Consider the following 19495-nt stretch of genomic DNA (forward strand, 5'->3'; position numbering starts at 1 on the left):
TAGACCAGTAACTCATCAAAACTACATTTATCTATTGGCTTTGCCCATCAGGACATATGCTCACACGCATATACGCACTGAGTTAAGAAAAATGCATACAGTATATGAAACCTATCTGCATTCAAGTGGAAATAAAGCACAAACGGGTCAAATAAAAAGCCTGGCTCGTTATTTTGATAAATAATAGCCTCATATATTATTGCTATGTACAGAATGCTAGTGGGAAAAAAGGTAAAGTTGTCCAGTTGATTAATTTAATGCTGTATTCTTTTGTTTAAATAATTTATATTATTTAAAAAGTTTCAGAAATATTTTTGTTATCGTTGAAAAGAAACTTTAACCATTTAAGTAAGATTCATCAAAAATGACCTTGTGCTTGCTGTCTTTACAAATGAGAACATACTTTAATACTCATCTGTTGTGTCCTACTCAGGCAAGGCAACAAGCAATAAAAGTATGTTTTCAAGTGTTTTTTATGTCGCAATAGGCATTGCAGTTTGATGCACCCGGATTCTTTAGCCACACCAATAACTTAATCTCAAACTTTAAAGCTGCAGTTTGTAACTTAGGACACAGTAGCAGTTAATAAATGAAACTGCTGGAATTGCTGGAGCTGCTTGTCTCTGTTTATAGATATGACGTGTCAGGCACATACCATTAAATCTGAAATGGTCTGTATTTAAACAATGAGGGCTAGAAAAGAAACAGAGTCAGAACAACACCATTACTAAAGATAGAAAGTGTGGATTATTCATAACTTAAAAAAATAAATAAATAAAATAAAAAAATAACACAGGCAAGTTATTGCATGATAAACTAGGACTTACAAGGTACAGCAATGTCATTGTGATGGGACATATGATCTTGCAACTTTGCCATTCTTGTGGTTTGGAGGAAGATGTAAAATAAAGTTGGTGTGTGTGCATGGACAAAGTTGCAGTTGCACTGGAGTTGAGCCGAAAGGTTTTGTCTGGTGTGCAGTTCACATGAATGTTCATATCACATTAAATCACTAAAATGAATGCTCTATGTATCAGATACTAGTTAGTCAGACAGTGTATGTGTGCATTGAATCATTCTCTTTTCTGACACACATACAGTAACTACAAGTAGAGAGGTTTATCAAATTTCTGCACAACTTAAAAAAAAAAAAAGTCATTCATTTGAATTTTTACATGTTGGCACTCTGAAAACCTTTTTAAAGTCCAAACATACTCTGCTATGAGCCAGGCAAGACAAATGTGAAAGCATCAGCTGATCACACATTACCACACATAAAAATCTGAGATAATATATGCAATTACCATTTATTTAAAATATAAGTACATGTTTAATTTAAAAAATAATAATAATAATATTAAACATTATTAAAATTGTGAACATTTATACATGAATATGACAGGATGGCTGTCATGAACCGTGGGAGAACCACACTGTATCTCCGATGAGAACTAGACCTAAATATTTATGTAATCCAGGTCATATTTCTGCAAATGACAATGATATTGACTATTATAAATTCCATATTTAATGTTTTATTGTAAATGTCACACAACCATTTTGAGTGGGTGTGATTTTTAACAGATGTGTGTGAAAGCTTACAGATGAGGTTCATCTGCATTAGAAAAATGTGGTCTCCTAGTGTAAAGGGTCTAGTTGACTTTCAATAAAAGATAAAAAACCAAAACCAATTACTGAATTCATACTGGAGGCACAAAAAGATTTTAAATAAAAAGGAATTTGGTTGTATGTACTTTAAAAAATCTGATGATGATGTGTTTTATTTTATCCTAGCAAGTCAGCTTGCTAGGATAAAATAAAAACATTTATGCTGTGTGTAAAATACTGATATGTTTGTGTAAAACAAATTAACAAGAAACATTTCTGTTTGTGTTTTGTTTTTTTTTTCACAAATGTGAATGTGTTGATTGTTACTATGGAAATGTCTGCTCGGAAACTGCTTTCCACATGAAAATATCTTAATTCAGTATCTCAGATAAGATGCTGAAAGGCAATATCATTATTCTAATGTTATTATTGTTCTGAAATAAAATAAATGTTGTACTTGCTCGTCAAATTAACAATAAGTTATTTTCCGGACACAATCTGTAGAAACTAAAGCGAGGTCATAGATTCAAATCCCACACAAGCCCACAAGTGTTCCTCTTGTCTGAGCATATTTGTGTAATTATCCAAAATTGGCTCTTTGTCAAAAGAAACAGTGTTGTTAACTTTCATAACTACTTCTGTTGATTATCCTCTGAATTAGAATTCATACTACAACTTCTTCCTAATTATTAATTGACAGCAGCAACTTGTATGCACAGGACTTGAGTAAGTAAAAACCAAAGATGTTGAGAAGTAATTGTATTCAGGCCTATTAAATTCAAACCGATTCTTAGTTTGGGAGTATTTCATGGCCACCACTCACATGCAGTCTAGAGGAAATGTTCCGTGGCATTATCCTTTAAACTCACCAGAGGGACTTTTGAAAAAAGGCCTTCATAATTGAATTAATAGGGGTGGGAGTGAGTGGATGAATAGATAGTGTTCTGACCCCTGGTGGCTGGTGCGTGAACACAGGCTGGCTGAGCTCAGGGAGGACTCAACAGCACTTGCAGAGGGAGGCAAGAGGAGTGTGGGTTTTGACAGCTGTCAGAGCCTCCCCACCCTGCTCCTCTGGCCTCCCGCTCCGTTCCCAGTTCAGTCTTTGCAAATGCACTACTACCAGCCTTCGTGTTCACCGGCAGTGGAGCCAGCGCATGTATTTTTCAAACACATCCTCCTCCTCGGCGGCCAAAAGGAATTATTTATGCCACCAAAGCTATCAAAGTTCTGCGCAATGACGCTGGTGGAATTGCAAACATGCAGGGAGATAGAGTGGTAATCAATGGGATAGAGAGAGAATAACGAACTATTTCCTCTGGCTGACGCGAGTCGGAACCTATTACTTGTCTGTTGTCAATGCAAGGTGGGTTCAATATTGCTGTTCTTCATAAATTCAGTGGCACATTATCTCATGTCAGCCTGCTATTGTGAAGTCAAAATAACATGCGCTGTCACTGTCTGACAACAAATCAAAGGCAAAACATAAATACTGAAAATAACTGTTCAGAGCACAGATACAACACTTTTTGTTGTTGCTTTCTCTTTTGCTATTGTCATTTCCACATTTTTTAAGTCATTTTTTGTTTGTTATTGAATTTGAATCTGGGTGAATACTTGGCTGGAAAGTACACATATATTTGTGAATTGGCTCTCTAGATTACTTTTTACTGATAAGCAACAACATTTTGTTGACATGCTTTTGCTCTTTTTCTATAGATGATGCATACCTTCTCTCGGGGCTAAACATTGAGGAGGTGTATCCAGAGACAGCAAGTTTTATCACTTACGAAGGGTCTATGACAATCCCACCATGCTACGAGACCGCAACGTGGATTCTGATGAACAAGCCAATCTACGTCACAAAAATGCAGGTAAATCACCGTACGCTGTCAAAAATAGGTTTGCTGAGAATTTTATGGCTATATTTGTTCACAAAGTTAAGTATACTAACATCCAAATCTCGGGAAATAACAAAATGTCACACTGAAAGAAACAAAAGAGTAACAACTACCAGATCACATTATGCCTTTTTTCCACTGAGTGCTATGGTTCGGTTCAGTATGGGTCACCTTTATCAGACTTGTGTCTCCACTGCCAAATGATACCCTTTTGGTAGGCCTGGTAAAAGACAGAATGCTGCAGTTGACATCATTCTCGCTCAAACAAAAGTAAAAAAAATAAAGCTGTATGGGTAAATCACATTTATGGAAAGCACTTCAAACTAAACAGATGATTTACATTTATGTATAAATGTTAATTACTAACCTTTCTATGAACAGGGTTAATTATAGCCGCAGATCAATGATAATGTGAAAAAGCCTACAGTAAATTCTATCAAAAAAATAAATCATATGAACACATACAGACATTTACAGTCTTAAAAATGCAACTAATCACAATAAAATTACCCAAAACGTACATTTAAGCCTTATTTAAAAAAACTATACGGAATGTATACAGTCAGTGCAAACCTCTCTTCTGTATCTTTATCCTTCACCAGCACATGTAACGTCTTGTTAGAAAGTAATTTCGTCATTCTGAGTTCATAATAATCCAAAAAGTGATGGTAATAATTAAAAGTTGAAGTTTATTCCTGTCTTGGATTGCTGGAAGAATCGTTTGTTTTTTTGTGCTTCACTCTCGTGTTTGTTTATTTCTGAAAGAATGTGAGAAGCCACATTTCTATAATCAAGCGCAATATAGATGAGCAGCGAAGCACACGCATATGAATGGTGAAAAGAAAAAGTAAAACCATTTCTTCTTATGACAACCTCATAAACAATAGGACATGGGACAGATTCTGTTCTTCTTAGCATGTGGTTGTTTATCACAAGACGATGACAAGGTTTGTTTGAGCTCGGGTCAAGCATGGCTCATTACTGTATGCATTATTACAATGTAATATCTTGGCTGTGTATTTAAAAATGGGGCGTCCCTTCCTTTCATTCTTCTGGCTTGTTGCATGCAATGATAACAATTCTCTGTAAACCAATAGCATTCAGCTGCGAGTGTAGCTTGACCCGTTTTGATACCATTCTGTTGAGCTAGGGACCCTTTGTAAAGGGGTACAGTTTGGTTCACTTTTTGGTGCCCTTTGACAGTAACAAGGACAAGAAAAGCATACCAAACCAAACTGCTCAGTGGAAACAGGCCATTCAACAAAAACTCCAGTTAAAAACTGGCAAACAGTCACACAATACAACCATATGCTGGTAAGAGGTAGAATGAGACTAAAAAACACAACACATTTTTTTTTCAGTGTACCTTATTCAAACAAACAAACAAACAAAAAAGCTGCAGCAAGATCCATTAGATGAGTTACTGAAAGAATTTCAGAACATCAAATCAAGTCAACCTTTTAGAGTTATTTACTTGATCTAAAAATCTATTTTTATGGATTGGGCTAACGCCAGGCTTCTTAAAGGCAGAACTTGTCACTTTTGACACTGTTTTGATCATATGTAATATAATCTGTTCTTGAATGACACACTCACGTAGCTCTCTAGACACTCTTTGATGCGGGTCTGTTAGGATTGGATTGACTGTGCGATAATTGCCTGACCTGCCAAGAGAGAGTCAATATAAAACCTCTGCTTGTCCTTACAGATGCACTCCATGCGACTGCTAAGTCAAAATCAGCCCTCGCAGATATTCCTCAGCATGAGCGACAATGTTCGCCCAGTGCAGCCTCTGAACAACCGCTGCATTCGCACCAACATCAACTTCAGCATGCAGGGCAAGGACTGCCCCAACAACAGGGCACAGAAGCTGCAGTACCGAGGTCAGTGAAGCTGTGATCTCTCAGCCTGCTTTGAATTAGAGACTAAAGCAGACTATGACAGAGCCAAGTGTGTGTACAGCTTTCATCATTGACTTCCCTCAACAACACCAACTCCAAGGCAGAATAACACTGTTGATCATTATGAACAGGTTTGCTGAAAACTTTAGGAGAACTTGGTTTAGTTTTCAGATGACTTGAAATAGTGCATCAGATACAACTTTTTTTTAAAGGTGTTATTTTTTTTTTATATATGCTCATTTATTTATTTAAAAGATCTTATTGCAACACTTCATAAAATTTGTAAGAGGATCCATGAACATAAGCAGGCAACTGTATTTCTGTTTTAGATAAGCTAATGTGATGCGTGTTTTATTGTTTTACATCACTCAAACACTCATACTAGATAAGTGTAATGAATTATTCAGCACCATTTGAGCAAATATTTTCACTAAATTCCTTAAACTCGCTTTTATTTTGTTAATATTTACAAGTAATCTCCTCTTGACCATGCATCATTTATTGACCAAGAGTCCTAGGAATTCCAATAAAGCTCAGACAGCCATGGGCGTTTTATAATGTGTTTGTGCTTTAACCAGAATGCCTGAGATATTGTTGCAAATGGTTTCAGCAGTAAAGCATCGTAAGCACCGAGGAAAGTCTACTTTATTGAGCTTGCTTTTACTGCATGAATTTCCTTATATAGTTGTGAAATGAGTAGTGTGGCACTAGTTTGAGAGGTTACATTTGCCACACTGGTAGGCGATACAAAAAGATTCCTTCCTTTTATTGCAGTTGAGTGGTTAAAGGATGTACAGTAAATATCTTGGAGGAGAAGAAACGGAGAGAGGTATTTAATTAGCGTTGGATACGCATCTGAGGTCATGTATCTTAACCAGGGAGACGTGTGCTTTTGTAGCAGGCATAGTGAGGTGTCTGCAGGCTAATTGAATGTTAAATTTTAGCTTGAGGTGGTGATATGCAGAGTGCGAGCGAAAATTGTAATTCTGGGAAACTGCACAATGAAAATGAACCAAGGCTTACAAGAACATCAGCCTGTACTGGAAGAAAAAAAAGTAGGGCATTATAATTTAGTTTTTTATTTCGTACTGAACCACAGATGTACACATTATGAAAGACAAAATAAATGAATTTAACTATTCTCTTCAAATTTTACATTAAAGATGTGTGTTTGCTGATACAGACACATGCACCTCTAGTCCTGAGCAGTGATGTTTGCTTGTTCTCAGGGCTGAGCAATATGTTTTCCTAGTGCATAACTTGCATTTTACTTCATTTTACATAATATTAAGTGAGGGATAATGTACATCTAGGTGATTTTTTTTTTCCACGCAGAATTATCCCCTCTAGATGCATATTGTCCTGTTCATTTAATGGCATAATAATTTGACACTAAACTATCATCTGAAGGTTCATCTGTAGCCATTTATTAAGTATTTGAAATGTGAAACTATTTAAAATCCTCTGAACGCAGCGTACACTAACCTACTATTCAGTCACAAGAACAGTCAAACAGTCAAGAATAGCAGTGTGAAATATATATATATATATATATATATATATATATATATATATATATATATATATATATATATATATATATATATATATATTTATATATATATATATATATATATATATATATATATATGTATGTATGTATGTGTATATATATATACAAATATGTGTGTGTGTGTGTGTGTGTGTGTATGTACAGGTATGTATGTATGTATGTATGTATACAGCTTTATTTGATATTTAAATGACAGCTTTTTTTCTTTAGCATTTTTATATCCTATAATTATTTATAATTATGATAGGGTCATCTGGCTTAACAACCTTCAACTCAAAGCCTTTTTTTTTTTTTTTTTTTGCGTGGGGAAAAATAATCAATTTAAATTGTGGATTTGAATAAAAAAAAGGCCATATCGCCCAGCCCTAATAAAATCGCATACAAAATATGGATGTAGCATAAATGCTGCAATACAAAATAAAATATAGAGAGGTTATTGTCATTTGAAACATCATATTCAGCAAACCAAAATATAAAGAAGCTAAAGAAAATATAAATGAGTCCAAAGAATAACGACCAAGTTTTAATTCAGCATAACATACAGTAGTCATCATTCGAAAGGGATTATAGTTTTAGGACAAGTTTTTGATATATTTCAAATGTTGACTACTGCATATCATGCTATAAAACTTAATATTGTAATCTAATCTATTTGTTCTGGGGGGAATAACTGATGACTGTGACCAAATACTGCCTTTAGAAAAAGGCTAAATTTCACAATATACTAACATACAGACATCTGTCATAGTCCTGAATAAGTAGCTGTCACAGGAGTGCTTTCAGTGTCCAATGAGAGGCTTAACGGCTGCCAGCCTACTAAAAGTCCCATCTCAGAAATTATTGCCATTTTCAAATAGCCACTATCCTTAAATAAACTGCATATTTGCAATCTAAACAAAAAAATTCTGCCTAAAAGATGCTATACTGAGTTTAGTCCTCTGCCTGACACTCACTGTGGGCAGAGTGATATACATGGGAGAAACAGTGCTGATACTGGCAAAATATCACACAGCTATCAGCCAATTAGATTTGGAAACCAGAAAGAGCTGTTGTATGTGTATATAGTATGTGATCTCAATGTAGTTGTTGAAGAATGTTATAATAATAATACTATTATTTTCCTCTTAAAGTGAACGAATGGCTGCTGAAATAGAGCCAGGATGCAGACCAACCCAAGAACACTAACAACATTGAAAAGAATGAAGAGGAAAAGCTCATGGATAAACAGAATGAAGACTGACACATGTCCTGCCAGAAAAAGTCATGATGTTGTAAAGAAAAAAAAAAAAAAACACCACTGCAAGAAGAAACTCTGCACAGTTGGCAAAGAGTTCCAATTTCATACATCCAATCAAGACCAATGACATACCTACACAAATGTTTTGATACCTTTTTTTGGGAAAGCAAACAAAAAAATATATACAACATGTATTTCATAGGCTCTTCACGTATTGAACTGAATGTTTTTAGCCTTTGTACATATGGACAACTTGCTACCAATCTTGGGATAAAGGGACAGGACATTGAAGCACCCTACCAATACTGAGACATCCTTGAACATAACTGCATTCTCAATCTTTATTCTGGCTCGTGCTGTGGAGAACCGGAGCAGAGGCAGCCTTGCAGATTTATTATCAAGACAAAAACCATCATAAAGAAGACTACGGCGTGATGTTGTCCGTGGAGAAAAAAAAGAAAGTGTCTTGGCCTTGTAAATATAATTATTCATGCTGAAAATGAATATGTAAAGATAAAATAAACATTTAAAAAAATAATAATATCAGAAGGAAAATAAATGAAAAAAAAAAGTTGAATATTTTACGCTTGGCGCACTTTCTGGAGCAGAGCTGATGCCTTTTTTTCTGTTTCATTGTTTACAATGGTCATACACTGTGTTTGATTAATGTTATCGGCCCAATAAATGTGTTTGGAAAGTTCATTTTTTGTAAATATTTTTCTCTGTGTTTGGCTGCTCATGTTAATATGCAGTACAAAACTTTAAAAAGAGGGGGAAAACATCCGCTGTGTTTGGTGCGAACATCTTAAGAGCTGCTTAGAAGTGAATTGTTCTATTTTTGACTGAAATCAAACTAAATATCTGTTTAATGAGGCTGACAATGGTTGCAGAAACACTGCAGTGTTGATTTGCTGTGGATTTGTGTGGCGTCAGCGAGTGAAAGCTTCATTGATCGCCCACACCACCTTTTGGTTTAATTATATCTCAATCAATGAAGCATACCTCCTGTTTTAACCCCGCTGTGAGCAAAAACACGGCCTGTGATTCTAGTATTTTATCATGGTAGTGCACAGATGGCTAATAAAAAGATAACAAGAGGCAGAAAGTTTCAACAGCAAGCGCTCCTGGTTACTGTGGCCATTTTTCCACCAGGCCTGCAGTTGAAACCAAATTAAGCTTTTTGATGGATAAATACCGGCTGTGTTTTACTCTTGAAAAGTAATCACCTGCGGCCTACAGCACATATTAGAGGGGCAAACTTGCGTCTGTTCAGTGATACCACCTGTTCCTGCCAAACACTAGAAACACATCAGAAAACTGGAAAGGAGGCACTCTGATGTTGAGAGGATATTAATGCTAATACATTAATAAAGGAAAGAAAAGGTCTCTGGCTCTCAGGGAATTTAAGTGCAGCAACTGCAGGAGGAAATGATGTAAGACTTTTATTAAAAGCCCATGCAAAGACAGATGTCCAGATTCTTGAATGTGCTTAGTTCTGTGGTCAAATGACACCTCAGCTAGGGGTGCAACTAACAATTAGTTTAATAATCGATTATTATGTCGAATATTTTTTTCAATGAATCAATGAATCGGATAAAAAAAAAGAAAAGCATTCATTAATAACCCTTTATTAAATAACAGAACTAACAAACGTTGTCCTTGCACATCCATGAGCTGTTGTAATGATAATAATAAAAATAATAATGATAATAATCAAATAAAAAACTAACTTAGTAATTTTTTTCCTGTTTTCAATCCAAATATCTAAAAAAAATCTTAAATCAAGATGCATACTATACACATGAAATAGCATAAGAAATTATGTCTTGTTTTCTGAAAAAAACAACATCTCAAAAAAACATCTCAAAATTTTATGATTGTTTGCTTAAAACAAGCAAAATTATTTGCCGATGGGGTAAGAAAAATAATCTTAATGTGATATAATCTCAAACAGAAGTAATAAGCATCACTTAATTTTCTCATCCATTTGTTCTTGCCTAGTCTTGATTTAAGATTTTTTAGGTATTTGGACTTGAAACAAGATGAAAGAAATAAGAAAAGGTTTTATTTATTTATTTATATTTGTATTTTATTTTTTTTTTGCAGTGCAGCTTTACATGACAACAGATTTAAAAATTAATGATCCAAAAAAGGCGAGTGTCTAAAAATTCTTTAGTCTTGCATTGCAAAGTGCAAAGTAACTATAGCAGCGCTGCTTTACTTCTTTTATTCACTCTTTCACTGGTGAGGCCCCGGGAGTATGTTTTGTTAGGCGATCATTATTTTATACCGTTCACCTTTAATGTTTTTGAGTCAACGTTTCATGTTTGTCAGCCACCGCAGCCACAAAATCGCTGTATGACAGATGTAACACAGATACGTTAGTGTTTGTTGTTTAAAAGATGTATAAATGATCTTGATTGTGTTATATAACTTGAGATGGATATCAGCATGTTTATTTGCGGCCGCACACATACCTCATTCACAAAAGCAAAACAGGATTCAGCACATCATTTCCTCAGTTACTCCCAAAATGCATGCAAGCATGTGGCTGGCCAGTTGGGAGAAGAATAGATTGAACTTTATTGTTACTTTACTATGCGTTTCTGAAATGAATAATACACATCGGCAAGATATATTTGAAAGGACTGTTAGACTTTCATAGACTTTCTTGTGTTTTACAAACTCTAAATGTATTGTTTTACTAGTATGTGTGTGCATTTACATGTCTAAAACATAAAATAAGCAGTGGGTGGTTAAAAACACTGCATAATTGTGATAATTGCCAACGCTCAGTTTGAATTTTTCACGTCATGCTTTTCAAGCTGGATAACAAGTAAACACCAGCGCAGGGACATTACGTTTCTCACTTCAAAATGGAACAAAAGTAGGATTCTGTAGTGATTACCCTGCTTTTGCACCCTTCCTCCTCTTCATAGACTCCAACATGTTTGCATTCCAGGTGCTGAATCATTGCCGTGGTGCTCCTGTGATCACTTTTGCATACTTGGCTGTTAACAGATTTTTTTTTGTTTATTTAGTGTGAAATGCTCTTACATCTTGAATGACTAGGGTCACACAGATTTCTCTACCTTCGCCATGTATCTTTCCTCTAACATTACCTCCACTCGTTTTTTTTTTTTTGCTCCATTCTGTCTATGAGGCGAGAGAGGCAGGTTTTTTTAAAATGATCAAATGTCTCCACGTCACGTGACATGACGAATTGATTATGAAAATTGTTGCCAATGCTATAAGTAATCAATTTTAATTGATATAATCAATTCGTTGTTGCAGTACTAACCTCAACAAATACTATTAACATCATAAATTTGAATACTTAATAACAACTTTCATCCTAAAGGGATAGTTCACCCAAAAATAAAAATTCTGTTATTAATTACTTACCATCATCAAAGAGCTTAGAATGACCAAGAGGCGACGCTCTGGTGTAATTTAGGAAACAGCCACTAGAGGGCGGCCATTTTGGAATGAAAACTCCAATAGAACAACATGCATATTATAAGTCTGTAAAATAAACTATTAAAAGTGCTGATGTTCTTGATAATACGTTTCAGGTTGTATCTCAACTTTAATGCGCTTTTTGAATAAATAAATAAAAAACAAAGCAGCTGCTTGCCATCGCGACAGTAATGAGATCCAATGGACGGCCGATCACTTTCACTCCAAAATGGCAGAATCCGGGGCTGTTGCTGGGCGCAGCTGTTGCAATGGAACGTTCTATTAAGTGTCGCCTCTTGGTCATTCTAAGCTCTTTGCCTTCATGTGGTTCCAAACCCAGAGACAGTTGTTATTCTTCAAAATACAACTGACATTTTTAGTTCACTTAAAAATCCTACTCTGTACCATCACGTCGTTCCAAACCTTTGAGTTTATTTCTTCTGTTGAACACAGAATAAAATATTTAGAAAAAAGCTGAAAATCTGTAACTATTGACTTCCATCGTAGAAGAAACAAATACTGTAGAAGTCAATAGTTACAAGTTTCCAGACTTCTTCAAGGCAGAAACTTTCATGGTTACCAGAAGAAAGACACTCAAAGGTTAGAGACAGGTAAAGTGTGAGTAAATGAACAAAGAATTGATTAAACTTGAAATGAACTATAACTTAAAGATATTTTAGATTAAATCCAAGAACTCCTTCATTCCCCATGGACAGCAATTATAACAGCTTATTCACAACAGACTGTATGCCTTCAGTGGATCAGTCTGAATATTTTGAGAAAACTTGTGTGCACATAAAACAAGAATGACAGATTCATTGATAACAGTGCTGTGCTTTTTGTGTGCATCGCACTCGGTCACCTGCTGATGTTTAACAATGCTTTGTTTCATAGCTTGATAATACTCCGATTAAACCACCAAAGTCACATGGACTGTTTTGGTAGTTTTCTTTACATTGAACAAGCCGAGAGCATTGGTGTCTATTAAGGATAAGGCTCTCATATTTAATCAAAAATATCTTAATTTGTGATTTGAAGATGGACGGAGGTCTCAGGGGTCTAGTCTCGTGACAGTGAGTAATTAATGAAATCATTTTCATTTTTGGCTGAACTTGAATTTAAGCATCATTAAAATTCTTTAAGGTGTGATTTTTTTTGGAACTATGTTGATGTTTGCCTCCCAATTTTACTGTAATCTTTTAATTAAAAATCTTTATTGTAAAAAACAAAATTAGTGAAATACACTTTACAATAAGGTTATAAGGTGTATAATTAAATGTTGGTTATTGCATTAGTTAACACAAATTAACAGTGAACACCACATCTGTCAAGCATTACCTAATATTTGTTAATGTTAACTAAACCTATATCTTTAGTTAACAGCATTAAATAAACGTTATTAATGTTAACTTATAAATATCCAAATTGTTCTCTTTACATTAACTGCCCAATTATTTAATGTTTACTTACAGTACACATACACAAATGTATTTGTAACATGACCTAACAATGAACATTTATTCAGCAATGTAAAATATTTGAGGTAAACTAAGCATATATTAATGCGTTAATGAATGAACCTGTTAACACATTAGTTCATGCAATATTTAACATGATCAAATAATGAACAAATGTTAGTAACACATTATATAGAGACTGTTAGTGGTTCCTATTAGTGGAAACCAAGTATTAACAAAGCATTTGTTAAGAGGGAAAAATAACCTTATTGTAAGGTGTACTCAAACATTATCTAATGCAGTGTTTCCTGACCCATTAATTTCAGGTTTTGGAGTCTCTTCTAATGATCTGATAAGTTGATTTAGGTGTTTTTGATTAGGAAAAAATATTAGGTTGAAAATATGTATTGTTGATGTGCTTTCAGGGACATGATTGAGAAAATAACTAATCTAATGTGTCATTAACATTTGATTTTTGTTTGTTCTTATCAACTACTAATGCATTAACTGATGTATACATTGACATATTAATATACACTACCTGACAAAAGTGTGTCGCCCATCCAAGCTTTAGCATCAACAATAATAACTTGACTTCTAGTTGATCATTTAGTATCAGAAGTGGCTTACTGTATTTAGAAGGCAAAGGCCTCTAGAGCATGCTTATTACACCAAAATAAGATATGATCATGCCATGATTTTTAAACTATTTAATTTGGACAGTAAGGTCTGACTTAGCTTAGACTAAAGTCTTGTCACTTAACAGAAATAATGTACAGTATAGAATATAAAGTCATGGTGCAGTGGAAAAACAGTTAATATTGAGGATGACTTTCATGAGCTTGGAGGACTGCATCCATACATCCCTGCAAAGACTCGAAAAACAAATTAATAAAGTCATCTGGAATGGCAAAGAAAGTGTTGTTGCAGGACTCCAACAGTTCATCAAGATTCTTTGGATTCATCTTCAATGCCCCCTCCATCATCTTACCCCAGGCATGCTCAATAATGTTCATGTCTGCTGACTGAACGGGCCAATACTGGTGCACCTTGACCTTCTTTGCTTTCAGGAAATTTGACATTGAGGCTGAAGTATTAAGAGGAGCTCTATCCTGCTAAAGAATGTGCCCTCTCCTGTGGTTTGTGATGTAATGGGCAGCACAAATGTCTTGATACCTCAGGCTGTTGAAGTTGCCATCCACTCTGCAGATTTCTTGCACGCTCCCATACTGAATGTAATCCCAAATTATGATTTTTCCTCCACCAAACTTGTCTGATTTCTGTGAGAATTTTGGACCCATGCGGGTTCTAATAGGTCTGCAGTATTTGTGATGATTGGTTCAACAGATGATTCATCTCAAAAATCTCCCTTCAGCAACTTTTCCATATGATCAACCAAAAGCAAAGTTATTATTTGTTGCTCTGAAGTCAACGTTCACCACTGTTAGTTCATGTTTACTAATGTATTAACTCATTAATATGTTTAGTTAACATTAACAGCCATTAAATAATGCTTGGCTTATAGATTGTCCACTGTTAGTTTGTGTTAAATAATGGATTAGTTAACTAACTAATACAACCTCACTGTAAAGTGTTACAGAAAGAATATACATGTTCTAAAATTATATAATATCACATACATTTTTTATCCAGTTATATCATAAGTGGAGGGAAGTATGATCAAAAATCTACCTCTGTAATTTTCTTTACAATTCCGTCAGTTTCACAGTTAATAACTGCCTTTTTTCCATTTTCTATAACACACTTTTTCTATAGGTGTATTTCTTTGTTTGAGTTTAAAGTGACCTGCATATGTTCTCATGAGACTTTAAAAGCCAGTAGTTTCCCCTGCTGTAATTCAGTCATGATTCACTTTCTCTGAGACTCTCTTGTGCTCTTTTTCCTTTCTACACAGCCTCTTTTCTTTTCTTTTTTCTTTTTTGTTATCTCATCCTAAAAGCCTGAGCTCCTCATTGTGATTCCCACTGCCTGCAGGTGGCTGGTAAACTCTCAGAGAATGTGCTCTCTCATGGTTACCATTCAGCTTCACCTTAAGACAAATGTTGCTAGTCATCTCTGCTTTGTAATCCAACGAAAACAAGCATTAGGGTCAAAAAAGTCCCACACGTTCCTACTCATAAATATGAAAACAAGTTTTCTGACAATTTCAGATTGGTAGTCTCCGAAGAGCCTTATAGATACTTTTCATCGCCTCCATTTCTAAAGGTTCAGAAGGTTCAAACACAGATTTTATATGTTGTTTTCATGGCCCCTTGCCCCCTGGCCTATATTCAGTTGATAGACCTCTCCTAAAAACTGTGGATTTCCTGGAAACACTGTTATTTGTCTCTGATATCCTTTAAAACCTTTTTTTTTCACTAGAAATATTGTGCTATAACCAATCAGCCCAACATATCATCTTCAGCACTTCAGTCTATGATTAATGAAGATTAGGGGAAAAAATTACACATCCACCTGCACATGACTACTGCGTTTCAAATTATGGGTTGCACTTCCGGTTTAAAGAGTTTCTTCAATTAAAGAAACCTAGGATTAATATAGATGAGGAAAAAAATAGACACGACCTCTGGATTTCAAATTATGGGTTGCACTTGTGGTTTAAGGAACTTCATTTGCAAATCAATGAAAATAATCTTCAATAAAACAAATCCTTTAAAATAATAACCTGTGTTAAATAATACATACAATAGTGAAAACTGAGTGAGATGTAGGTTTTGGTGGAGTGCTTCATTTTTGTTCATCGTGAAAATAACAATACGATTAGTGTTTGTTTATTTATTTACAGTATTTTGTCTTTGTAGCAATATTAAACATGGTGATTATTGCTGTACTATAGTTCCCTATAGTAATAGTATTCAACATTATGGAATGGTTGATTGCTATTGTATTACAGTTCCCAGAATCAATAATAATGTTATAACTGTTGTTTATTTATTTATTTATTTATTTATTTATTTATTTATTATTGCGTATTGCATGTCTTTTACTTTGTCCCGCCTTCTTGTTTTTTTTTTTTTTTGTTATCCCATAGGCTCCCATACCGGCGTGATCTCGTGTTTTGATTGCTACTGGTCTCAGAGGCCTGTATAAAAAGGAGCTTCCGGAAGGGTTCGCGGAGCTTATTCGTGTTGCCTCCGTTGCTGGGAGTGGAGCTCCTGGATTTCCCTTACCCCTCCGGCCGACTACCAACAATCAATTTTCTACCATTGTTCATACGTTAACATTTTGAGAATTTGAGCGTGTAGGGGTGGCCTGCCTATTTATTTGATTACTTTTGACTATGTTTATGTTTATAGTTCCTATTCCTCCACAATCCCGCCCTCTAGAGACTCTGATTGGTCATCTAACATAATGTGCAGTGATTCACAGTTTGACTCCACATCACCAGGAAGCGTCATGTCCAGTCACGCCTCTAATAGCATCACTAGCACGCACTGCCTCTGCTGTGTTAATACTGTCAGTCAGTGTAGCCATGTCAGTGTGAGCCTGAATCAGACAGAAAATGAAGAGGACACAACTGAACCTCATGCCTGCTCTCTAAAATAAAACCTGGCAAGTGTCTTGCACATGTATTCGGAATAAGCATGTATAAATAATAAGAAACGTTCACATATCTTTTGCGAGTTTGTAATTTGAACAAAGAAATCGGCTGCATACAGACACACTGCAGTGCTGGTGAAGACTGTGTGTTTTACAGCGGTTTTGAGGGATAAATATGAATCTGTAGTTAAATTGTTAACCGTGCCAAACAGCATTTCCCGTTGTTTACATCCTTGTTTACGTCCTTGCTAAAACATACCGTTAACGCTAGAAACTGTGCATGTGATAAATCAATTTAAACAAATAAAAATACCTACATGTTGTGGCTCACAATCCACAGCTTTTTCTACTATGGTTGGAGCTGCTCCTTCTTTGAGGAGTTTTTAGCCGAATCCAGCTCTGAACTGAGAGAGATTCTGGAAGTTCGCCTTTGTCAAATGTTAGAGCTATATTATTTTATAATTCTCTAGAACATAATTAAAATGTAATTGTAAGCACTTCTCTTTTTGTGCCGTGTCCTTTGAAAGCCCAAATACAGAAACAGAACAAGCTCTGTGGAAATAGCAGCGCTTGGACGGCATTTTAGCTTTCTCTGCTACAATATTACAGTGTCTCATTACCAAAAAAAGAAGCAATATTTCTTCACTTCATGTGTGAACCGATGGCTGGTTGAAAACTGACTCTTAAAGCCCATCGCACACCACACACGAAATGTCATGCTGTATATACTGTAGAAATATAAAAATGTTTTATATAAAATAGTATGTAAAAACATGGTGCAGTTGGCTTTAGTCTCCCTGCCTTTCCTGTATTTGCCTTTTCAAGTTTAATATAATCTTTTATTATATGTATTATCATATAAATCATCATTGTAATTTCACTAGGAAATGTGGTGTCCAATCAAATGCAGCCGTGCATATTAATAATCAATTGTCCTGCCTTCATCAGGATTTTATGATTACAGGAGACCGAGGAAACTGCATGGCTATTCTTATTATACAGCAGACCATTTGTTCCAATCTTACAGTTGATTAGGAGCAAACCTGTCCTTTGGATTATTCAAAATTTTGAACTCAAAATGTGATCTATTTGATCCAAACAAAACAGGATTATATTGAGCCCATCAGAAGGAGTGATTCAGTTCACCAAATATACAAAATAAAATGAAAAAAGTATTTTTTTTTAGTGAATGATCTATGCCTCAAAGCAAGAAGGTCGCTGGTTCGATCCTCTGCTCAGTTTTCGTTCCTGTGTGGAGTTTGCTTGTTCTCCCTGCGGTCGCGTGGGTTTCCTCCAGGTACTCCGGTTTCCCCCACAGTCCAAAGACATGCAGTACAGGTGGATTGGGTAGGCTAAATTGTCCGTAGTGTATGAGTGTATGTGTGGATGTTTCCCAGAGATGGGTTGCGGCTGGAAGGGCATCCGCTGCGTAAAAACTTGCTGGATAAGTTGGCGGTTCATTCCGCTGTGGCGACCCCGGATTAATAAAGGGACTAAGCCGACAAGAAAATTAATGAATGATCACAAACTTAATGGTTGCTAATGATTTAAAGCCTATATGAAGCATATTGCATTGTGCCACAACAATGACAAAATAATAGCAAAGCAGTATTAGGCATGGGACGATAACAGTTTTCAAGGTATACCACGGTTTGGAAAAGTCAAGGTTTTAATACTGCCAAAATTTTCTGTAATACCGTCCCTAAGGTATGTGTAAGATTTTTTATTTATATTTTTTAGTTTTTTAGAATAGTATCTACAGCAGAAAAAAAATATCAAAAATGCCGTTTTAAATTGTAAAGAAATCTGTGTTTTTGAAACAAATGAAGACAGCATTACCTAGACATAAAAAAATAATATATTTTAGAGCAGTAATCACAATACTGTAATACCGTGAAACCATGATATTTTTATCCAAGGTTATCATACCATCCGAATCTTTTACTGGCCCATGCCTAAGCAGTATTGTATTAGAACAAACAAAAAAAATGCAAAATGTTTGTTGATTGCAGTGTTTCTGTTTACCTTTAATACAAACAATGGCTGTTTTTGACCACTGGTATTTTGACAATCACAGTGAGCCAACCCAATGTTTCTTTAAAAACGGTCATAAAAGTTAGATAGACCAGTTAATCTTGGATAGCAAAACCTGGGATTTCCAAATCTGGACCAATTTGATCCAGATTATTATTATTTTTATTATTATTTTTTTTTAAACTAGGCCCAGATTAGCCTTAACCCTGGTTTATACTTCTGCGTCAAGTGACCGGCGTAACCCACGGCGCATGCAACGCGCGTAGCTGTGCATTTATACTTCTGCGCGCTGTCTCTCTTGGTCTGCATTAACACTTCCGAAATGCTAGTTGGCAGTGAGGTGTAAATGTTGCTGTTTTGCTTTTCCTGAACACTTCCTGGATGTACAAGTGGCTCAAACTCGCTCATTTTGAGGCAGGAACAGGCGGACGAGCAACAACTTTAACTATGAGGTAAACACAAAACAAAACTTTCCATCCGGAGCTCCTTCACGGGACTCCACACTTGTAAACAATCGCTCCATCAGGCTCGCGCCATTCGCGCGGCTCTCTGTCCCGCCCAGACTCGTCAGCGCTACCAAGCCGACCAATCACAGAGCTTGCGATCCGCGTCGTAGCGACGTGTAGTTACATTCTTTGAGAGGTGCACGTCAGCGACTGCGTCAGCGCCGTAGCATACGCCGGCGTTTAACGCAGAAGTATAAATAAGCCTTTATATGACACCTTTAAAGAAAGTTATTTCCATATTTAGCGGGATACAAAATGGAT

General features: G+C 35.6%; 1 protein-coding gene across 4 annotated transcripts in view; it reads left to right on the forward strand.

Moving 5' to 3' along the window:
* The window catches only part of ca10a (carbonic anhydrase 10 (inactive)a), a 252271-nt gene extending 243352 nt beyond the window's left edge, over nucleotides 1–8919 (forward strand). For all 4 annotated transcript variants that reach the window (XM_087275381.1, NM_001037121.2, XM_087275380.1 and 1 more), the window contains 3 exon segments: nucleotides 3325–3479; nucleotides 5215–5389; nucleotides 8111–8919. In XM_087275381.1, coding sequence (XP_087131507.1) covers nucleotides 3325–3479; nucleotides 5215–5389; nucleotides 8111–8133 — 353 coding nt within the window. In that variant the 3' untranslated portion in view covers nucleotides 8134–8919.
* Nucleotides 8920–19495: the final 10576 nt, after the last annotated feature.

The sequence above is a fragment of the Danio rerio genome, chromosome 12, assembly GCF_052040795.2.
Source record: "Danio rerio strain M-AB ecotype USA chromosome 12, GRCz13ab, whole genome shotgun sequence".
In the NCBI taxonomy this organism is placed as follows: domain Eukaryota; kingdom Metazoa; phylum Chordata; class Actinopteri; order Cypriniformes; family Danionidae; genus Danio; species Danio rerio.